The 24,032-nt window shown below is 43.0% G+C and overlaps 1 protein-coding gene and 1 long non-coding RNA gene across 2 annotated transcripts; one reads left to right on the forward strand and one right to left on the reverse strand.

Moving 5' to 3' along the window:
• Positions 1 to 225: 225 nt before the first annotated feature.
• On the forward strand, positions 226 to 22,332 carry FBXO28 (F-box protein 28). Its single transcript, XM_083434539.1, has 5 exons — positions 226 to 588; positions 13,072 to 13,181; positions 15,908 to 16,046; positions 16,467 to 16,662; positions 20,118 to 22,332. Exons 1-5 carry the CDS (start codon positions 361 to 363, stop codon positions 20,510 to 20,512), a joined length of 1,068 nt encoding a protein of 355 aa, XP_083290665.1. The 5' UTR covers positions 226 to 360; the 3' UTR covers positions 20,513 to 22,332.
• LOC310674857 lies at positions 2,207 to 4,344 on the reverse strand. The gene is made up of 2 exons (XR_014509804.1): positions 4,197 to 4,344; positions 2,207 to 4,166 (listed from the first exon to the last, which is right to left on the reverse strand). It is a non-coding gene; the product is annotated as an uncharacterized lncRNA (long non-coding RNA).
• Positions 22,333 to 24,032: the final 1,700 nt, after the last annotated feature.

The following is a 24,032-nucleotide window of genomic DNA, read 5'->3' on the forward strand; positions in this document are numbered from 1 at the left end:
GACTTGGGGTTGCTTATTGTGGCTGTTAATAGGGGTTGGTGTGGTTCACACATGCATGAGTTTTCAGGGAGAAGGGGTGTATGTGTGGGTGGCCATCTGTCATGGGTGCTTTAGCTGAGATTGCTGCACTGCAGGGGCGGGGTGGACTAAATGACCCTCGGGGTCCCCTTCCAACTCTTCAGTTCTCCGTTTCTTCGACTCGAAGACAGCGGGAGCCCTCAGAGGAGGACCCCGCCGATACCCTCCAAGAGACACCGAGGGAAGCGGCCTCTTTAAAGCGCCCTTGCCGGCGAAGGAGGCGGGGACGTCGCCACAGGAAGTGCCCCCTCCCGGAGCCGAGGAAGGGGAATAGGCCCCAAGATGGCGGTGGTGGCGGCGGCCGAGCGGCTCCTGTCGGAGGGGGAAGGAGGCGCCATGGACTCGGCGCGGCTCTCGCCGCCGCCTCTGCCCCAGCCCCGCGGCGGCGGCGGGGAAGCGCAGCCCCTCGAGCAGCTCCCGCAGAGCAACACGCTGGTGGGGCTGCCCATCGTGGCCATCGAGGGCATCCTGGGCTTCCTGTCCTACGACGAGACCAGCCAGCTCCGCCTGGTGAGGGGCCGCGTCGTGGGGGGAGAGGGAGGCGCGGGACCGGGGGTGGGGTGGGGAAGGAAGAAGCGACGCCTCGGACCCCTGCCTTGGCCTGGGGGGGGGATTTGGGGGCGCGACACTTCGCATCCGTTCTCTTTGCCGTTTCCCCCCCCACCCCACCCCTCCGGATTGGCAAGCGTTTCCACTTGGTTTTTTGATTCAGTTCGGGGATCCCAACTCCACGCCTCCTTCCCCGGCTTATCCCTTTCCCACCTTGATTTGGGAGAGACCGGCGTGGTCGCACTGGATGACCTCTGGATTCCCTTTCCTTTGGAAATCCTCTCTCCCCACCCCTCCTGCCCACCTTGAAGAAATCGCCCGCTCTTTTTTTGGGGGGGGGGGAGGGAGGGAAAGGGATCCAGCCAGAGGTTTAACGGGGGAGGGCCAAGGATGATGGCCGCAGGTTGCAGCCCCTTTGCGGCAGAGCTCTATTCGCCTGCTGCGCCTTTTTCGGGAAAGATTGGGAATCGGTGGTACGACGCTGGGGGGGGGGGGTGAAGGTCTCCGTAAATAGGATCGTCATTGTATCTCACTAGAACCCTGTTCATACTCAACATTCACCCCCCTTACCCACCCCGCTTCCTTGTATTTTGACTTTTTTCCCCTTGACAGCATTTCTATTGCAGACCATCTCTTTATATAGCATGGGCGATGGGACTCTTCCGATGAGGTTGATCCTGTAGAGTTAATTTCCTCTACCATGCAAAGAGACTGCGGTACATAATCTATGCTTTGGGCCTGTGTATCATTTCTATAGTGCTTTCTAGTGAATGGAATGCTTTTCTTTCTTTTGGTAATTATTTAATGTATCTCGTTGTAATTCCATAGAGTTGGGGGCAAGTGCATACTGCTAGGAGCCATTCTCAGAAGATCTCACCTTCATCTAAAGGCAGAAAATCCATGTGGCAATAGTCACATGGGAGGGAGGGAATTTGTGAAATAAGAAGAGTATCTACTGCATCTGTTTTAGTTCTGTTCTGATAAAGGCACAGTTTGGATGCATTCAGTAGCTTTAGAATTTCAGTATCGTAAAGCAGATGTTTAATAATCTAAGGCTTATATTCTCCCTAAACTAGGTCCTAGATCTGGAATGAAAGCTTTACTATTGTCAGACTTTCTCTATATAAAAAATCTTAAAGCAGTATTGAAAAAAAACACACCTCTAAATTGATGCTTTTTGAGATCAGGTCCATGTTTTGATATAGTCTACACCAGTGTCCAATGTTAATTTTTAATTTTAATGGATCCCCATGTATGTGCCTGTGAATGCTGTCTCTGTAGGTTTCTCTGCAAGGGTATGGCTTTTTCTCCACAGCAGTACAATCCTTTGTGTATTTACTTGGAAGTAAATTGCATATTCATCAGTGCAGCTTTCCCCCAGGTAATGTGCAATTGCATAGGATTGCAGTCCAGGGCACTCAGCCTTGGGAGTGCCTATTCCTTCAGAGCAGATATACATTGGATTACAAGACACCTTTTTGTGATGAACAATGTCATTGACTGCTTAAAGGAGAGCTTATTTTGATTCCTGATGCCTGAGATATTTGACAGTTTTTGAAAATAAATATGACTATGAACAGAATTTTGTTTGCTTTATTTCTCTTGTTGGTATGTGCAACCTATGGTCAAGGCAGTAAGCAAATTGACTAACTTGTAAAGCTTTGACAGGTTTTTCCACCTTTCAGTTTTCATTTTCTGTTACCTCTTCATCAAACAGCATTACAGCCCTTTGGGGGGAAAATTAGATAGATGTGTGTAATACCATGACAAACATCTTTGCTTAGAACAGGCATAGGCAAACTCGGCCCTCCAGCTGTTTTGGGACTACAACTCCCATGATCCCTAGCTAACAGGACCAGCGGTCAGGAATGATGAGAATTGTAGTCCCAAAACATCTGGAGGGCCGAGTTTGCCTATGCTTGGGTTAGAACGTTGAATTAGAAGGGGAAATGTGCATTATTGCTTTTGCCTCATATTCCTTTGATCTTGGAGGGTGGTTGCCATCTAACATGCAGCCCAGTATTACACATAAGTGCTCAGAAGCTAGTCTCATTCTGTTCATTGGACTGTACTCACAGGTAAGTGAGTTTAGAATGGCATTCTTAATTTATCTTAAATATTATTAGAATTGGTGTAGCTGAGATTCCTTGCTAAACAGAAGCTGCTACCAGTGCTTTTTTTTCTGGGGGTACACATACCCCTAAACATTTTGTGAAGTTTGGCCTCATTGAGGGGCAGTATTTCAATATGAATAGGGAAATGAGAGTATCCCCCAAACATTTTTTTTTAGAAAAAAGCACTGGCTACTACAAAAGACAGTTGCGTTGGCCACTTCATCACTGTGCTATGAAAAACTAGCTTGGGTTAAATATTAATGCATTATAAGAAAGTAACAGTGGATTTCTAGTTGATATTGTGAAGCAAACACCAAACCCTCTCTTTTCTCAGCTGATGTGTGTACGTAGGCATCAAACTGATGTAGCTAAGCAGCCAAACATTCTATCTGCTTCACAGTGCATAGCAATTGACGGGAAAGATCCAAGTAAGATTCCTTCTTGCTTCAGTGGCTTGAAGAGTGGAATTAATCATATACAGTTGATCGTATTCATGGTATATAATGCAAATCTGATAAACCCATACTAGCTGTCTAAAAGGTTCAGTATCCTACAGTTGCCCAACTTGTTTCCTTTTCCAGTACAGTGATACCTTGGTTCTCAAACTTAATCCTTTCCAGGAGTCTGTTCGACTCCCGAAACCGTTCAAAAAGCAAGGCGCGGCTTCCAATTGCCTGCAGGAGCTTCCTGCACTCAAGCAGAAGCTGCGTCGGATGTTTGGCTTCCGAAAAACATTCACAGACCGGAACACTTCTGGGTTTGCGGCGTTTGGGAGCTGATTTCTTCGACAACTAAGCCATTTGTGAACCAAGGTACCACTGTACTTGTCCCATTTGTTTGTTGGAGCAGAGATGGCCCTATGCCGTGTTCCCATAGGGCAGCTTGGGAGTGCCTTGTGCAGTTTACTCCTCTCTGTCTAATAGAAGTGGCAAAAACAGTTGTGCTTATATTTATCTGAGTGTTTTTGAAGCACAGTGTCCCTCCAGTGCAAGGGGGAATTGATTATTTGAAGGATATGTATGAGAGTAACTAAGCTGCCCTGCTCAGAAGTGAGACAGATGGAAGGACAGTCTTAGGTTTTGATCTAGGTGCCTTGCGCTCGTGCAGCACAAAGCCCTACTGCCTTATATGCAACTTGATTTTGCTGTTGGCCATGACGCTGCCCACTCAGCAGTATTTTGCCCAAAGAGTTCAGACCATGCTCTTCGTTACAAAGATTGAATGGAGATAATCATTCTGGGCTCCCATCTTCTATCGCAGTTAAGATAATCCTCCTATCGTGTAACAATTCTCCATCTGGTGATTCTGAAACATGCAGATGTGAGGAATTACTGACAGAGCAAGTTAAGCAGAAAAAATTAAGCAACTAAACAAGCAAATATCCAGTTATTGAGGAAGTGTTCTACTACCAGTTTCAGGCAGCTTCTCAACAGACAGATGAATACATGGTAGAACATGAGCAGGAGTTCTTATGTGTTTTCCTTGTTCTGATTTTAACCTTAATATTAACAACATGTGCAACAATAGGTTTATGAAACAGGTGATGAGTACAAAGAAACAGAACGGAAAATTACTAAACCTCTGATCCCAGCCACCCCTTTCTCATATACAGTGGTGCCTCGCAAGACGAAAAGAATCCGTTCCGCGAGTCTTTTCGTCTTGCGGTTTTTTCGTCTTGCGAAGCAAGCCCATTAGCGGATTAGCGCTATTCGCGCTATTGACAGTTTAAGGGCTAAAAACGGCTTTTTAAGGCTTTAGGGATTAGCGGTTTTGTTGCTAAAATGCTTTTAGCAGCTTAGCGCTTCAGAAAAAGGGGTTTTGGAGCGGAAAAAAATCGCAAGAATTTTCGTCAATTTTCGTCTTGCGAAGCAAGCCCATAGGGAAATTCGTCTTGCGAAACGCCTCTGCAGACGGAAAACCCTTTCGTCTTGCGGGTTTTCCGTCTTGCGAGGCATTCGTCTTGCGGGGCACCACTGTATAAAAATGCACCTTGAAAATATTGGAGTATTTGTATGTGTTTAAGATGCCTTGTTTAATTGCCCTGTTGTGTTCTTTCACTTTATAGTGGTGTGCTAACATCCATAGTGCACAAGGTGCTTTCAATTTGTGGGATTTGAGCAACAACCTCCATGGCGCATCCCTTTGGGAGGCGTTCAATGTACTGGTACGCACACTGAGTACTAGGTTGTTATTCATTTGTTAACCCCAGGACTGCTCTGGAAGAGCAAAGGAGAGAAACTGGATAATGGGTGGGTGATTCCAGACACCATATTCTGTTCAGTACCAGTAGCTTCAACCAAGATAATGGAAGCAGAGGCGATCATGAATTTGACACTATTTGGCACCGTGTTTACATCCTGTGCTGATCAATATGCAGCTGACTCTTGACTCTATCCGCTCACCCCAGCCATGCCGAGGTATTTTTAAGCTGGTGCTTGGAGGCTGTTGAAGAATGGATGAGAAAGAACAAGCTGTAGCTTGATCCAGACAAGAAGAAAGTCAGATCTCATATTAGTTCTCCATGCCCTTGTCTCATTAAGACTGGGCTACTGTAATGCGCCTTTGAAGAAAGTCTAGAAACTTTGAACTAGTACAGAATGTGATTGCCTGGTTCTTGGCAGGGGCCAAAAATCTGGAGGTGTTATCCAAATATTGTGTCAGTTGCAATGATTATCAGTGAGTTTCCAGGCCAAATTCAAAGTGCTTTGAAGCACTGAATGACTTGGTATCTGCGTTTGATTGGGAATATAAATGAGGGTAGTTAACTGGGTTTTGCATAAGCTATTGTTATTTTATACTGATGTTTATTGTTGCTATTTCTTAAAAAACATTTTTGTGTTATGGATTTGTACTTTGAAATATTGTATGCTGCTCTGTGGAGTCCTTTTTCAAAGAGCAGAGTATAAATCCATTAAATAAATAACTATAAATACAAGCCTGCTAGTTTAGAGTAACAGGGATTAATACATTATTTCAGTGTACATGCTCAAAACACTTCTGTTTGATAGCATCCAGATGGCATCAACTTGACTATGCTTCTTGTTACTGATTTTCAGATATTTATAATTACTATACTTCCCAGTACAGTGAAGTATCCTGATCCGAAGGAATGCATGGGGGCAGGGGCTGCATCTCTGAAGCCCATCAGAAAGATTTACCGTAAATACCACTGCAAGAGGCACTGAAACCAGCTGCTGCAGGGATCTTCTTACATTTTTAAAGAAACGTCAAGGCTGTGAGTTACTCAGCACTTGCGTAGAATTGCAGGAAAGCTCTAGAATCTAGCTTACCTAACATTCTAACCTAAGGATTCTTTTAAAAAAAGAGAATCTCCCCAAGGCCAGTTTTTGTTGCTTATGGTTGCAAAGTTGCGTTTGAAAGTGTAGATAAATCTTGGCTAAGCAGCAGAAGCCAAAAGGATCATTGGAGGTGATTCTCAGGAGTCGGGTGCTGCCTCTTCAATGCCTTGCAAAGCTTCTTTCCACCATTTGCCTCAAGTGACTAGCGGAAGCAGAACAAACAATTCTGCAAAATATAAGAGATCATACAGACTTGCGTAATTTATACAGGTTGTGGAATTCATCACCTCGGCATGTAATTTAGATTCTCCACCTCCTGCTCCTGCAGTGTAACATCACTAACTATATCCTGACAAAGATATGAGAGACCCAACTAGTTCAAAATTCAGTGTGGATGAGCTTCCTGCACCTGTACACAGCCCCTTCACACAAACGGGGAAACGAACCAGAAAGCTGTAGATAATCGTAGATTCCAATTGTGTGCAAACCTTAATGGCTTCAAAGCAAGCCAGAATTTGGTGGCTGGCAGAACTCCAGTTGTCTGGGGTGGGTAGCAATTGCTCATAACCAGTGGCACTCAAAAAGAAGGGAGCACCTGCATAGACACTACTAAAGTTGTACATGTAGCTGGCCAAGTTGCTCGCTGGTTTGCTGTATGGTTCCTGAGAGCTGCTGCCTTGGCTTGTCACTGAGCCAACAGTCTAGTTTAGCTTCTTCTGTCCCCTTGAAAAGTGTTCAGTGGAGCATAAGGATTATATCCAGACATACTTGGAAGGTGAAAGTAAGGGCCTCATGGTGCAAAACAAGCCAATTGAATGGACTTCAAAAGACAAAAAGAAGTGCAGGTAGTGGCATAAGTACTTAGTGTCTCAACCATCTTTGGAAGTTGACTGCTGTACTTTGAACAGCCAAACCTTCCAGACAGAAGGCAACCACATTGCACCGAATGCTAGAGTAGCCTTTGAGATGCCCACATACCAGGGTGGTATTCTAAGTACGGCAGTGAATCTAGGGCTGCCTGGAGACTGCATTCAGGTGTTCATGAAATAGTGTTTGCCACAAAGAATAGACGTCCATAATTCTCTGTTTCTTGAGGTTATAGGATCTCCTGGCAGCTATTTTTTCAGCTTTATACTAGCTAGTGAAGAGTACAATCTTGTCCCCGCTCCCAATGCCACAATTGACCAATGCTTATGTGCGCCAGTTGTTATTCATGCTTTCTGTTCTTGTGCACGAGGCTATTCCAGAAAGTTTCTCAAGTGTCCAGGCACATCTTCGCACAGACCTATCAAAGTGTGTGGCTTCTGTCTACTAGCCATGATGGCTCTGCTCTGCCACCACACTTGGAGGCAGCGATACTTCTGAATACTGGTTTCTGGAAACCACAGGAAGAGGGAGAGCACTTCTGTGTGAGTCATGCTTGCTGGTTTCCCACCGGTATCTAGTGGGTCAGTGTGTGAACAGAATGATGGGACTAGATGGGCCATTGGCCTGTCCCAGCCAGGCTCTTATGTTCTTAGATGTTCTTCTGACTTACACTTAGTACAGGCAACCCCCAATTTGCACGGGGATTGCATTCCAGGCCATCGCACGTGATGGTGGAGACCTCATAAGCCTGTGCTGCCCTTTTCCAGCCACTTTTGTGTCACCTCAAAGCACGCACGTAAATTGATCATTGTCTTTAGTAGAGGACAGCTCTGTTCTTGAGAGCTTTTTCTGGGGTGGAGGGGGAGATCACAATCTTCATCTCTTTTAAACTGGTTTTCTTAGCTCGTTTTCTCTTACAGTCCCCCCGTATAAAAACTTGGCTAAACCTATTTTTGGGGGGTGCTTCTATCTGGCACTAGTAAGAAAAACACTCACTCTTTTTTTCACAGCTTTGATTGCTTTTTAGGTTTATTGACTGTGAAATTTCCAAACATGGCAAGTTGGGCCTTTTGGAGATAGTGGCGTCAGTTGGATATTAGATAAGAATTTCATCTATGTTCTCTCAAAACTAGTCATTTATGCAGCAGGGACTGGAGATAGGAAGGCAGTGGAATAAGAAGGGGATTTGTCTTAAACTTGATGTGGGGGTAGACTTTGGACACACGCTTGACATCACTTGACTCAGCCTCTCTCAAAATGACAGCAGTGCCATACTGTGCTTGTGCAACTATAGACTTGGATTTGGGGAATTAGCTTTATTGTAATTTAAAGATCTAAACCCATTAGATATTGTGCAAAAATCTTCAGTGAATTAGACCAGAGCCTCCTTGTAGGCTTACCATCTGATCAGAGACTAGGCATACAAAGTTAGGTTTTAATTGTTTTGATTTTTGTAAAGGAATTTGTTGCAATTTTATTCTGCATTTCATTTTAAAGTGCATGTGCTGTTTTGTTTTGTTTTGTTTTGTGAGCCACTTAGAGCACTCCTGTTATAGAGCAGCTGTATAAATGCAGAGGCAGTAATTAAGTAAGCAATCAGGTGAAACATTGGAGCAAAGGGAAGGAAGGTAAATGAGGAAGAGTCAATGGGGAGGGGGAAGTGAAAAGATTTCTTAAATGTAAGAGAATTGGGTAGCATAATGGTATAAAAAGATTCCAGGGCTATTTAAACCATTTATATACCACTTAACTACAGTTCTCTAAACTGCATTATTCTTCTGTGTCTGATCAAAGATCTGCCTAACTCGACATTCTGCCTTCAGCATTCAGTTGGTCCATTACTCTGTGGAAGCCTATCTCAACAAATGGTAATTGGAAGCATACTACCATTTAGGTTCCATTTTCAAGCTATTATAATCAGTATCTATCCTTGATTGATTTCAGTCCTTCTTGAAAAGTGGCCTTTGCCGGTGCCATCATAACGTTCTGTGGTGCTTAACTCCGCAAGTCCATAAGGTGAAGTGCTTTCTTTGACTGAAAGGTATTGTCAAAGGCCTACTTCATCAAGTGTGTGGGCCACTTCACGTGTTTGATGAAGTAGGGTGTAACTTTAAAATTCATACTGGAATTGGTTGTTTCTGCCTTAACAAATTACATATTCTGCTGTTCTGGAATTAATAGGGAACATCCTATTACTCTGGTTATTTTGGTAGGCCCTGTGTAGTTTTTCTAGTTCTGGAATACCTTTTCTATGATGCAGCTGCATATAATATTTCAAATATGGGTGCATCACATTTCACATAGAAGTGTCATTAAAGTTTTTTGCTGTTTTATATTCAGTATCTTTCCTAATAGTTTCTGACATTGGCTTTGACTCCTTGCACCTCCATTGCAGCATTCTGAACTGGCATCTTTTGGGAGACATGCTGTGACCCCAAAATATTCTGTGTAGCTTTAGTAAGGGCACTTTTCAGGGATCCCCCAATTTCAGACCACGTGTGTTTTTTTCTCAGTAACAATATTAGGCTGAAAAATTTAAGCAACTTCCACAAATGCTGTTAACCTATATCCTTTTGTTTTAGTGGTTTGATCTTGAACTATGAATCTTGCTCCCCCGTTGCCGAAACACCCAAAATTGCATGTCTGAGCTGAGTAGATAAATAGGTACCGCTGCGGCGGGAAGGTAAATGGTGTTTCCATGCACTCTGGCGCTTGTCACGGTATCCCGTTGCACCAGAAGCAGTTTAGTCATGCTGGCCACAGAAAAGCTGTCTGCAGGCAAACGCTGGCTCCCTCGGCCTGAAGTGAGATGAGTGCTGCACCCCATAGTCAAGTTTGACTGGACTTAACCGTCAAGGGGTCTTTTACCTTTTACATGAGTCACATCCACCATTTTATCGTTTGAGTTGGGATACAGCCTTTTGGAGATCCTTTGTTGTGTAGGATTTAACTCCCTGAATATGTGGGTGTCAGTCTGCAAACCTAGCTGCCCCTTTATTCATCCCTACGCATACTGCTTATGTGTAGAATTCTATAGCATTAGTGAACAGAACCGGTTTTGTTTCTATGTTCCCAGGTAGATTTTGACTGAGGTTGTAGTATTCTGCTTTGCCACTAGGTGTCAGGGTACGCATATCATTGCCTAATGTGTAGATCAAGGAACTCTACTTAAAGTTAGTGGGTGGAGAAGATTCACATTAAATTATGACATGGGCAGTGCTGGGTTTTTCTCTCTTTTGTTTTTGTGTGTGCTTTTGTCATAGCTGTCAACGTTTCCCCTTTTTAAAGGGAAATTCCCTTATTCCGAATAGAAATTCCCTTATTCCTCGCAAGAAAAGGGAAAAGTTGACAGCTATGGCTTTTGTGCTGCGGCAACATTGGAAATTATTTCTGATTCATAGATGTCAAACCACATTTGTAGAAGCCAGTACAGTTGTTTCAGAGATGCTTGCCCAGGGGAGATGGGAACATGCCAAACATTTATACATGTCACGAACTGTATGTTTTCTAGGCACCTAGGTGCTGTATGAACCCAGTGTTTTTCCAACACGCAAAGCATTAGTACATCAAGTCGTTCATTTGGCTTGTAATCTACTTTCAATCTCTTTTATGTCGGGGAAAGCTTAGATCGGCATGCTACAATTTAACCGGAGGTTCCAAGATCAGAGACTTTACAGTATAAATTAAGAAACTTCCCTGATTTGTAGAATACGTTACATTGGCACATAACGTTATAAACTTCTTGTGCTCGAGTATAACTTTCAGAGAAAGATGCTGTAACTGTTTTCAAGGACATATTGTTAGTTTCAGGTAAAAACCAAAGAAGTTTCTTTTGCTGAAACGTAGATGAAAATATATTTAACAATGCAGATAAAAATAAAGCCTTTCTGTAGTGTATATTGAGTGCAGAGCAGAGCAGCCTTTTAAACCAACCACCCCAGGAGTTCACGTTCTTTCCGTGTTACCTTTCAGAACCTTGCTTCTTTTTCAAAAGATGGAAGTTACCTGGCCAGTAATAAGTAATAATAAATAACTTCCTTCAGCAACTAACTTGATAACACAACTATGAACATATTTTGGGTTTTACTGCATTTTATTGTTTGTGCTACAAAACTGCACAAAGAAAGATGGGCTAGAAGTAATTTTAATAATATATGTATATTGCTTCTGATTATAACTCTTACTTGGTGTCTCTTTGGAAGGCCAGGTCAATCTGTGTTAGACTTCATAATATATATATATATATTTAATTTATATACCACCCTTAATCCAAAGATCTCAGAGTGGTTCACAAAATCTCCTTGTTTTAAATGTCTGAGAGAGGAGAGCCAAATGACTTTGGTCTTTTTGCTCTCCTTTGATGGTTGTTTTTCCCCCTCCTGTCTTCCTCAAGATCTTTCCTGAATTTTTCTGGTACGGGTGTGTATTTTCAGCTTTTCTTTGGGATAAACAGAACCTGTTTCTTCAGTCTTGCCTCATGTGTATGGTGTTTATAAACCTTTAGTCATCTTCTTTCTTCATAAACTTCTCCAGTTTCTCTGCATTCTTCTTAAAATCTAAAAGAAAACAAATCTTCAGCTGCCACCCGGTTCATGCCCAGTAGGTGTGTTGTTCAGTAGCTTTGTATCACTGAAAGCTTAGAAATAGTTTTTGTGCAAGCAACTCCAGTGTTCAGAGAGGAAGCCGACTGTGTCCTTTGCCAATAGCCAAAGGAACAAGGATAATTGCCCCCCCCCTTCAATGGCAGTGGGCAAACTGGCCTGGCCCTCATCATTGACCAAAGAAGGAACATCTAAAGAAAATATACCAGTACCTTCCTGTCCCCTTCTTGCCAGCCAGAACTGTGTCTGCTCCAACTGATGGTTGTCTTGGGAGGGCAGAATAAAGTGAAAGGGGACACTGGCCTTTGTCATCAGCCGGGTTGCCAGGTACCTGGCCATCTCTGTTCAGGCAAGAACAGTGAGGGAAGGTCACGGTGCCCCATCTGAATAGAAATGCCAGATTATTTATTTATTTATTTATTTATCTATTTATTTATTTATTTATTTTACCACACCAATCTGGCTGGGTTTCCTTAGCCACTCTGGGTGGCTCCCAACAGAAGACTAAAAACAGAATAAAACTTCCAACATTAAAAACTTCCCTAAACAGGGTTGCTTTCAGATGTCTTCTAAAAGTCAGATAGCAGTTTATTTCCTTGACATCTGATGGGAGGGCGTTCCACAGGGCAGGCGCCACTACCGAGAAGGCCCTCTGCCTGGTTCCCTGTAATCTCACTTCTCGCAGTGAGGAAACTGCCAGAAGGCCCTCGGAGCTGGACCTCAGTGTCTGGGCTGAACGATGGGGGTGGAGACGCTCCTTCAGGTATACAGGACCGAGGCCGTTTAGGGCTTTAAAGGTCAGCACCAACACTTTGAATTGTGCTCGGAAACGTATTGAGAGCCAATGTAGGACCGGTGTTGTATGGTCCCGGCGGCCACTCCCAGTCACCAGTTTAGCTGCTGCATTCTGGATTAATTGCAGTTTCAGAATCACCTTGAAAGGTAGCCCCACATAGAGCACGTTGCAGTAGTCCAAGCGGGAGATAACCAGAGCATGCACTACTCTGGCGAGACAATCTACTCACAGCAGTAGCAGCAGCTACTTGCACCTTTACAACTTTCTACCTTGTTCTGGCATTGTTTTTGATCTTTTGCTATTCTCTTTTCCCTCCACACCTTTTCCTTTTGTGTGACTTACCTTTTAGTCTGTAAACCTGAGCATGTGCCTCAGCTTCTTTTTGATTATGAGCTCCTTCGGCAGATGAAAGAGTGGAATAAACATATAATAAATGGAATTGAAGTGAATGTTACAATTTTAAAAGAATCCATTTAAGAAGAGTGTTACACCACTTGAGAATTTATTCATGCACCAGAAAGCATGGATTTTTTTTGTTAAGACATCAACATCCACACCATGTGAGTGGTAAACATGTTCTGGAGTTGGAGCTTTGGAACAAATTATTTGGAACGGGCAAAGTGACGGTTTTGTAATCTTTGGAAGCGGCCCCATTTCAAATTGTGCTGTGTAGCCTTAAGACAAACTGGTTAATCATAAAAGGGGCTCACAGCTTATTAACTACTAAAGAAGACACCTTGAGTTTTGTTTTTGTATTTTCAATGTAGGTTTGTAAGCGAATGGACTTGGTCTGCCAGAGAATGCTGAATCAGGGATTTCTGAAAGTGGAAAGATACCACAACTTGTGCCAGAAACAGGTTAAAGCACAGCTCCCAAGGTATGTGCTTACCACAAGGTCAGAAGTAATACTCCTTAAAAAATCTGTATTTTCAAGAAGATTATATAAGGAAAGCTGCTTTGCAACCGGTTGTGAAACAAATATTTAAAGGATATATCCTGCTTGTGCCTGATGGATTTGTGACAGTAGTCAAGGTTCTGCATATAGCATGAAGAATGAGCTACCAGTCCTGTTTGTGCACCTTAGCACTGCAGCAGAACAATCTGTACCTTGAATGATTTTCTGTTTGGGTTGACTTTCCCCCCTCTGCTTGGCCCTAGGCTCTCATTTTGCTTGAGTGTCACTGCCTGTCTTGCCTTTGGAGAAGACAGGCGCTATCAGTGATATCCTATAGTAATACTGTAAGCCATCTTTCACCATCCTGGGACCCTCCATATGTTTTGAAGTATAATTACCTGACCCTTGGCTGTACTGGCGAAGACTGCTTATGAGCTGTAGTCAAAACATCTCGCGGGCATCGTGTTGGTTACCCCTGCTGTAGGTCAGTGGGATTATAAATTGCATGGCACACACTGGAATAGGATAGTGAGTTTTGTTTTCATATACTAACTGGCCACTGAAGGGTGTGTGTGTGTATAAATTTTAAAAATAATAGAGAGCAGGGCTACATATGGGAATTGAAAAGCCCCTGTATAGAAGACTGTGCCTTCCACATCGCTTTATATCCTGGTTTATGTACGGTACTTAATGCAGGTTATCATTCTGTATGCTGGTTTTTTGGCTTCTCAGCACTGCCAGAGGTAGAACTGATTTTAAACGGAGGCACTTATAGAGAAATGTTGCAGCACTAGCTTCTCAAATGTACAACTTGAGGCCCTTCTATGGAAGCCACAGCCATTTAAGGTCAAGGAAATCACCTCCCAAGTTCAGCGTTTCCTGAATGGTAACACCTTCTATATGGTACTCTCTCTCCCCAGGAAAACTCCAGCTCAACTCCCATAGCATTCAAAAAGCTGGTTAAAATCTCTTGTTTTGCAGGGCTCTCAGGTTGGTAAACAACTTTGAGTTCTTTACTGTCTTATCTCTGTGCTTTATTCCAATACATTATCTTCATATACAAGGTCTAGCATTTTTTAGTACATTTGTAAGCGCTTTATTCCAATACATTATCTTCATATACAACGTCTAGCATTTTTTAGTACATTTGTAAGCTGCCTTGAGGGTCCCATTTGGGATCAGAAAGTTAGAACTGCTGTGGGGAACCTCCAGTCTGTGGGCCTAATTAGGTGTGCCAAGCCTCCCCCTTTGACCTGCAAGGCTATTTTAGCCAAGCCACATCCACCTGCCCTACACTCGACATCACATATTACTGTAAAACATGGCTGAGTTGAACATGTCTTTGCAGGCCCTCACTGGCAGCACCCGCAAAGCATTGTGCATGGGGCTTCCCAAGATCAGCTGATCAGTCAGCGCTTTGTGGGCTGTGCCCTTACCTGTGCCTTTTGATTTCAAGCCATGTGGGCAAAAATGGGTTTCATAATGTCAGGCGATGTCCCGCCCAACTGCCAAATTTGGCTCGGAGAGAGAAACAATCAAACCCTAACCCATGGGTAGGCAAACTAAGGCCCGCGGGCTGGATCAGACCCAATTGCCTTCTGGATCTGGCCCGCGGACGGTCTGGGAATCGCCGTGTGGATCACCAGCGTGCACATTCTTTCCTCTCCCTCCCTCGGTGGTGGGGGCGGCGCCTCCTCCCTCCCTCCTCCTGGCTTGTCCCTGCCCTGCCTAGAGGAGGAAGGCGACTGGGCTTTGTTGGTGCCAGCAGCAGCAGTGCTTGAGTGGCCACCATTTTAAGCAGCCCCTCTCCGGAGCCCTTTTGCTCGCCGCTCATCATCCCTCCTGCCCCTGCCACTCGCAAGACAGGTAAGCAGCCACCAGGGTTCATGGTGCTCTTGGATCATCCCCCCCCATATAGTCTGGCCCCCCACAAGGTCTGAGGGACAGTGGACTGGCCCCCTACTGAAAACATTTGCTGACCCCTGCCCTAACCCATCCCTGGGCTATAACATAGGTCTGACATGGGAGTCTGGAGGGACATTGCTGCTGCCGTGAGTACCTCAAGGTCCATTTCCACATGGCAAAGGGGGCAGGGCCCAGACTCACCCTGAACAGTTAAAAGAAGCTCCTGGGAGTCTGGGGCTGCCCACTAGGCCAGGTGGAAATGGGCCTTGCAGCGGGGAGTGTGTGGAAAAAAGAGAAGGATATTACTGTTGAATTAAATTAGCAACAGCTTCTGGTATCTTCGCATTAGGTGCTGAACTGATAGCATAAGCAATGTCACCTGTATCCAGTTCTTATGCTATAGTGTGAAATATCAAACTGCTGTTGGAATTCTTCTTGGACTCATGCAAGTGTGGCAATGGTGGTGAGCAAAGGAGGGCTATGAGCGATGTTCTAGCAATGCATTTTCCTCATGTATTTATTTTTAAAGTACTTCATCTACTTTTCAAGGAAACTCAAGGCTCTTTAGTTTCACCCATGTCTGAAAATTACTTGGAAAATAATACGAAAATTGTTGGATCTATATAAAAGCAGATTGAGTCATAAACATTATTATTTTGAACTAGAATGGAAAAAAATGGAACGGCTTCTTAAAGCACACATCATTTTTGGTGACAGAATCTGGTAAACTTCCAGACTATATTGCTCCACCTGTCCTGCAGATCTCTGCAGTGTTTCTCACTGTCTTGGATGTGTCTTTGTAGACGGGAATCGGAACGGAGAAATCACTCGCTAGCTCGCCATGCAGACATTCTTGCTGCTGTAGAAACAAGGCTGTCCCTGCTAAATATGACCTTCATGAAGTATGTGGATTCTAACCTCTGCTGCTTTATACCTGGGAAGGTAAAGTCCAAAAGATGGCTGCATTAAAGTGTGATGGAATAAGTCATTAGGGCTAAACTTTGTTTTGAGGAGCCACTGATGGAAGTTCAGAACTTTCTGTAGGCTTATCTCAGATGGTTCTTATCTAAATGCTGTTCCTTTGTTATAACGGATTGGCTTAACAACTTATTAGGGCTTTGATCATATGGTATGTAAATGTACTAGCTGAAACCATTTATAAAACATTGATTAAAACGTGAATTGCATTTCTTGTAAATAAAACTGTAAATGACTCGTAAGTTGTTCTCAAGATAATTTCAAATACCTTTCAATTACTTTTAAAATAATTTTAAGTCACTGTGGAAATTAGACATTATTAAAGGATATGCTACTGTTAGCTTTTGCCAGTTGCCATGTCTCAACTTTTCTCATTTGTTTTAGGTAATTGATGAAATTTATCGTGTGTTAAGGTACGTAAACTCTACCAAAGCTCCTCAGAGAGCCCACGAAGTCCTTCAGGAGTTAAGGGACATTTCATCGATGGCAATGGAATATTTTGATGAGAAGATTGTTCCAATTCTAAAAAGAAAATTGCCCGGATCAGATGTATCAGGACGGCTTATAGCGGCAGCTCCAGGTACCTCATGTATGCTCTGAGTCTTGGTACATTATGCAGCCAGTGGGAAGCTAGAGTACTTCCACTTTCTTGTGATCTTTGTCTCCTCTGAATGTTATCATTAAAAAAGGGCGTTCCATTACTATATTAAAACAGAACATAACGTTTTAAAATAGAAACTATTTGAAGGATCCAGAGAAAAAGTGAGAAGCATTCTGCTAGTGGAAAGTGTGCTTCCAGTTAATGTGCATGGAAGGGGGAAAGATGATAATTTTCTCCACCCCAACTCTATATTCCCCACAAATCTGCTCTGCTTCCTTTGGAATAGGGTGGGAAGTGGTTTGCAGCAGCCGCAAGGGAGTATAGGTGGAGATCTCTCCCCCCACCCACTGCACCCACTTCTGTTCCTAGAACTCTCCACAGGATTGAAGGCCCTTCTGGTGTCCTTTGGATCCAATCCAATGGCTTCTAAAAGGAAGAACCTTCCTTCTTTGGTTATCTTGCTTATATTAATGTCTTTTGTACTACTGAACGTAACTTCATATTGATGTATGCACGGCTGGAAGCACCAGATTGGTTCTGCCAGTGAGCCTGCACCACTGTATCCTCACTGCCATCATGCTTTATCCCCATTCCATCCCAGTAAGTGTGTTTATATGTGTTGGAAGCTGCCCAGAGTGGCTGGGGCAACCCAGCCAGATGGGTTGGGATGATGATGGTGATAATGATAATATAGTATTATTATTATTGTTGCCTAATTTTTCCTTAACATTGCATTAGGAAAAGCAGCGCCATCACCTAAATTAAGATGGTAATTTTAAATTAAGATGGTAATTTACACTTTTTGATTTGGTGGGTGGAGCACACCTTTCCTGTTCTCCCTTAATGATAGGTTGATACTCCTACAGTCAGAAATTAAATTACTTTCTAGAACACTGTCCTGGTGTGATCGTAGGATTAGGCAGTAGGAGGTACCGGTAATTATTTCTTGTGCGCTAATTTTCTCCCTTAAAGCAAAAACTCTAGTGCAGTGTAATATCTTGTCAAGCTCTGTTTTTTTGCTGGTTTATTATCTGGAATTCCAGCTTTGCAATAGAGGCCTTTAGCCCTCATCCTCTTTAGGTTTGGATTTGGGGTTGATAATAGACTCTAATTACTGAATGATGTAAAATTAATATACCCAGTGTTTTTTCTGGGGGTGCTCAAGAGTATGCAGTACTGGTGCTCCTCCCTCCCCCATTAAAAGCGTAGCACTTACTGTAACAACTTCATGGTTGAGTACCAGCACTTTTTTTTCTATAAAAAAAGCACTGAATATACAATACAATAGCCTTCCCAGTATATAGTAGCAACAGAACATAATACAAACAGAATAACTGATAATATAGAACTCTTCTAACAATACATCAATAATTAAAATAGAAAAATGTACAGTAGTGTAAATTAAGAACAAACTTTTTTTTAACCCCCACGATTCTTACCAAACTAGAGCTGTTAAAATTCTTTAAAGTCTTAGGATAGCCTCACTCACTCTGTACCTGTTCAAAGTCCCTTTTTAATAACCAAATCACACATATTTTTTCACGTAAAATGCCAAGAGATTTTTAGCTATCAAAATAGATATTGAATATAAATCAACTTGGCTTTGCTTCCTCTATATCCTTCCTTCCTTCTGTTCTATAGACGATATGCTTCCTACAGTCTTCTATTTTGTATACAACTTTGGCCAGTTAAACCAAACTTGAATCCTAAAACAAAGCAGTGTTTACTTTTTGCCCAAATAATTCACTCTTTATACTTAACGTCAACCTTTAGAGGGCAGCAGCCGTATCTCACTTTCCAGCACTAAATTTTACTTTGCTTATAGGGAGGTCTAGAAGCATGAGGTTAGTTTTTAAGAATGTTATTCAGGTACTTTACTGGAAACAATTACTGCAAGGCTTGGGTAACATTCAATGACATGACAACCATATTGCTGGGGGCTGATTATGTGGGTCCTGATTGTGATTCGAGGACCCGATCCCCGCTTGGGGAATAAAGACACGTGGACACAGAATGTAAGGTTAATGGGTAAGGTAAAGGCCACAACTTTATTGATTACAGCATGTGAGAAGGTATTGGCTTAGGCATTGGACCACGGAACATTAGACTCCACCCACTCGTAGAGGGGTGAGTCTGAGGAGGGGTTAACCACCAGTAGGGGAAGCCTGTTGATGCTAATCCAACTATAGGCTCTCTTCCTGATGTCACCGAGGGTCGTGCCATGGCCCCCCGCCACACGGGCATCGGACAGGATCCACGACCGCCAGATTCCTTTAGCGGAATACCCAAAATTGCCGGGGAAGGCGATGGCCACACCTTGCCCCCCGAAACACCAACAACACATTCCAATGCCTAACCGCCAAATACCACGAAAGTTGTGACGGTTGCTACGAGGTAGGCGGAAAAAAAAAACCAAGAGGCCGGGCCAATTTAGCCAATTGGAAAAAACTCCTACCAGGCCCCCTGGTTAAACAGGGCGACCAACCAGAGGTCCATAGCAAAGTCTCAGAAACAGCTAATCTAAAGGGAGTGGAGGGTGGGTGACTCGAAGAAAATGTGTGTGCAATGGTGGGGATCGCTGGCGCGGCTGCGTTTGAGCAGCAAGCCACACCCCCGTCGAGCTTCCCTATTGGGTGCCCAACTGGGGAGGGGCGTGGTGCCAGCCCTGGAGTTGAATGTGGGAATCATCTCCCGATCACAACCCCTCCCCTCCTGGGAGGAGGAAAGGCTTTACTGAAGTGACTGTTTCCCATGAATGCTGATTTCATAAGAGAGACCCATGCAACCAACATCTGTTAACATGGCTTTTTTGTTTACTATGAGGAGTTCCTGAAATAGTTGGGCTAAAATGTAAAAGGCCTCCAACATACCACCTGGAGTAATATTTAAGGGCAGCATACAGTGGCTCCTCGGGTTACATACGCTTCAGATTACAGACTCCGCTAACCCAGAAATAGTACTTCGGGTTAAGAACTTTGCTTCAGGATGAGAACAGAAATCGTGCTCCAGCAGCAGGAGCCCCCATTAGCTAAAGTGGTGCTTCAGGTTAAGAACAGTTTCAGGTTAAGAACGGACCTCCGGAACGAATTAAGTACTTAACCCGAGGTACCACTGTATACAGTTGGTAACGTAACGTTGAAACAATATTTAAAGGGTGTGCTCACGTGAAGGGCAACCTGTTCTGCTGGCTGCAACCCAAAGTAGGAGTGTCTCTAAACAGCACTTTCCTCTTTACCTGTTAAGCAGGAATGTAAAAATCTGTGAATATGCTCAAGTCTTGCGCATGCATTAAATTTTGTTTATATGCAGGGGAATAGTTATAGATTTGCTTGTTCACATTGCAAGCCTTGATGCTCTGTTTTGAAGGCATGAGACTGAGTGCAAGTCAAAATCTGAAATGAGACGGGGGGAAATGTAAATTTCTCTTCCTGCAGTTCCAGGTCCTTCTGCAGCCTTAACCACAATGCAGCTCTTCTCCAAACAAAACCCATCGAGGCAGGAGGTCACCAAACTCCAGCAGCAAGTGAAAACCAACGGTGCAGGTGTGACTGTGCTAAGGCGCGAAATATCGGAGCTGCGCACCAAAGTGCAAGAGCAACAGAAGCAGCTGCAAGATCAAGATCAGAAACTGCTTGAGCAAACCCAGATCATAGGTGAGCAGAATGCCCGATTGGCTGAGCTCGAACGTAAACTGCGAGAGGTTATGGAAAGCGCAGTGGGAAATTCCTCAGGGTCAGCACCGAGCGAGGAGACTCCTAGGAAAAGGAAGAAGGCTGTCGAATCAATAGGTGCGCTTAGGAAGTCTAAACGCCTTCGAAATAATAAATAACTTTGGAATAAATGACACCTCCAGGAGGATGTACTGCTTTAGTAGCCCAAGCAGGTTGTCTGGTCTGGATACCGCTATTCAGAGCATGGTGTCATTTAGGCTGCTGGTTCTTCAGAACACCATAGACTTGAACAACTTTCTCTCGTTGCTGAGATGTTTCTTTCCAAACCTGCCCTGCTTCTGTTTGACTGGGCCTACGGCACAGAATCATTATAACTTGCCATAGATTTGTACTAACCAGACCTGCTCTATCACGTTCTGAAAAGTTAATTTTCCTTTTCTGTGCAGATGACTATTAAAGTGAAACTTATATTTATGCATCTGTTCCTGTAAATGAGTATACTAAATAAACCCAGGCTTAATTGGCTAGAAGATTAAAAGTGGATAAACAGCAGGTGTTCTCTTCACTTGAAAGAACCACTTTTTGAAAATCTTGTGGGGGGTTTTTTGGCGGGGGGAGGTTGACTTTTTTGTTGCAAGTGACCAGGTTTAGAATGTCTGAAAAGTAGCTTATAAATGTGGGAGTCAACATAACAAGTAAATATGACTTCTGAAGCTTACAGTATTGGCTATATATATTTTTGTAAAACTTAACAGGCAAGGGACTTCAGTTTAGATTTCACAAATGCATACCCTCCTCCTAAGCATTTGGAGCCATATTTTTATCTTTGCATGGAGAGACGCATGCATTTCTTAGTCAGCTTGGTAAAGCATTTGCCTGGAGTTGCAATTAAATCGTTGGCCTCTGTCACCTTTTGTACAGCAATTTCTTGGTTCCTTAGCCATGACTTTGCATTTGCTTTCAGCACAGCTGTTTCTTTTCTTGCGAGGTCATTTTATCTTACTTTTGTCAAGAGTATATAAGCCAGACTATTTTGCTGCTTCTGCTTGCCTATAGATAGCAGGTACTCTTTTATCTAAAGGTTGATTCCTTTAGCCTGTGAGTTTCTGATTATACACTACTGATGCTGATTCAGCGGTTCAAAGACTATTAAACATTGGATAAAAACGATTTGTTCTTCGTATTACACAGGCTTCCTAAGGCATGGTTCAAATTCTAAAAAGTTTATGTTGAGAGAAAGACCTTACTGTTACATTGAAATAACTGTCTAATACTGTGTTACTTATCATAAAAAGTAAATTGATTTCAGACAAAAAAAAGCTTTAATTTCTTTTGCACTCCTTCCATTTTGAATTTGTAACTGGAAACGCATGTCTTGCACTGTACAGTCTGGATTTGTCACTTTAACAGCCTCAAAGTTGTAATGTACAGTGAATTTCTCCCCGGTTGTATTTTTTTTTAAGCATCCAGCAAGTATTGCTGTCCATGGTTTTTAATTTGCTGTTACCAAACGATGTCACTGTTGCTCGACTGTTACATTTTCCTCTTAATCTGCTGTTGCCGAATGGACATATTTTCACAAGACTGAATTTGAAATGAGAATAGAAAATTGAATTTGAGTGGTAGTTCAAAAGGCCACTCGTAACTTAGACATTTTGCTGAAGTACCTTGGTTTAAAATGGAAGTTAAAGATAAAACACAAAGCTTTCCTAAAGACTGTTCTGGGCTTTTTCTTAAATGTTAATCAAAGTCCATTAATTCATAATTTGGAGTAGATTTCCCCCCCATAAAACAATATATTACAAATTGATGTCCAGAGTTTGGAGTTTTGATTTTTTTAATTATATTGTTTTCGCTATCTTAAGGCCTTTTTACTGTTTGTGTCCCCGTCCCCCCTTTTAAATGGGAGCAGACTCTTGTGTCTTAGCAGTGGGCATATATTCAACTGTCTCAAGGATAATATATGAATTTTAAAACATTCACTTGAAAGTTTCTTATTTTTGAGGAGCTACGTTGTACAACACCAGCATGATTGATCATTAGAAATAACTACTGCGGATGCATTCCAGAGTGGGAACACAAATGGTAGTCTTCTCAGCAATTATTGTGTGGTGCATTTAATTTCTTTCAGTATCCAATCCAATATCCTTGGTTTGCAATGCCTGAGAAGCAGGATAAATAGGATTCTCTGCACCCGTCTGTGTAGAACCACATAAGTATATAGCACAGTATACTGACATTATGACATAAACGTTGCAGTCTGCCTATCTACATGCTAGGCCCTCAACCAGGTATTTTCAGAGTAACACCCTATTCATGAGCTACCAGGGAGGTGTGTGCCACTTTCTTGTGGCTGAATCCTACACAAACATCTTCAAGAAAGAATCACAATGGTGAAAGTGGTTCATTCCCATGATTATGGCATGGGAAGGAACTTCTGTCATTTGCTTCACCCACATTGGTCCTCTTTACAGATACTACCGAAAGACCATCGTGTCAGAAACGCCCCATATTCCTCCAGAAACATATTACTCTTGGGTAACCACAGAAGTATTCTGCTGAGCAACTGTATTTCCTGGTCAGGTTTGTTTATACAGGTGTAGAAAAGCAAAAGCTTCCCTGTTAAATTCTGCTGTCCTCAATAGTCTGGAAAACTGCTTTGCTAACTTAAGTTAATACCTGCCCCAGGTATAGAAAGCATCTCTACTCACAAATTTTACAGCTATTTTGCAATAATGCCTATCTCTTCAGTGAATGATTGAAAGTATTCTGGAAATGGAAGCTGGAAAAAGCATTCAAATTTCTAGAGTACAATTCTCTCTGCACAAGTTGAGGAGTCATGTAGGTAGTGTAATTTTCCACGTATAATACTATGTTTTTTGCTATATATTTTTTGGTAAGAAATTTGGGGTCATCTTATACATGGATAGTGAATGCACAGGGGCTTGGGCTCAGGTTTGGACTCAGGCTCTGGCCCACTTTCTTAATTAGATAAACTTTATTCGCATTAGCCAACGGCCATAGCAACATAAAACAAGCAATATATACACTTAAAAAGACAGTGGGTAAAAAGGACAATCAGATGACCAAGATTATCGTTCAGATAGTAGCCGTTAATCTCATTGCACCCTCGAAACCTAGCAACCTTTGCTGTTGTCTGGTCATTTTCATCTGATAAAAGAAAGAACAATGTGGCCGCAGATGGGCAGCCTGGGATGGTAAGTAAGAGTGGGGTGATGATCTCATTCCTCAGATCTTTATAAAGGGGACAGGACAGGAGAACATGAGCCACTGTTTCCAGATTGCCATCTCCACGTGGGCAGAGTCGTTTCTCAGTTGGAATCTTTTGGTATCTGCCCTCCGGCAGAGGGCATCACATGTTATCTGGCCAGTGTGAAGGCACGTCTGTATTTTGGGATAGTTAATTTATACAAATATGGTGCCAGGGAATCAAACTGAGAAGGGGGGGGGAGGCATACCAAGTAGGAGTTGTCTTATACATGGGGGCGCCTTATAGGCAGAAAAATACAGTACTGTTGTACCTTGGAAGCTGAATGGAATGCGTTCCAGAAGTCCGTTTGACTTCCAAAGCATTTTACTTCAAAGATGCCGCTTCCAATTGGCTGCAGGAGCTTCCCTGCCAGACGTTCAGTTTCCAAAATAACATTTGCAAACTGG

This window comes from Podarcis tiliguerta (assembly GCF_965153285.1).
Source record: "Podarcis tiliguerta genome assembly, chromosome: 3".
Classification (NCBI taxonomy): Eukaryota; Metazoa; Chordata; class Lepidosauria; order Squamata; family Lacertidae; genus Podarcis; species Podarcis tiliguerta.

Excerpts from the sequence above, each read along its gene's own strand:
- FBXO28 (XM_083434539.1), top strand. The coding sequence starts at position 361 with ATGGCGGTGGTGGCGGCGGCCGAGCGGCTCCTGTCGGAGGGGGAAGGA. Across the intron at positions 16,047-16,466 it reads GCTGCTTTATACCTGGGAAG|GTAATTGATGAAATTTATCG; the intron begins GTAAAGTCCAAA and ends CATTTGTTTTAG. Across the intron at positions 16,663-20,117 it reads GCTTATAGCGGCAGCTCCAG|TTCCAGGTCCTTCTGCAGCC; the intron begins GTACCTCATGTA and ends CTCTTCCTGCAG.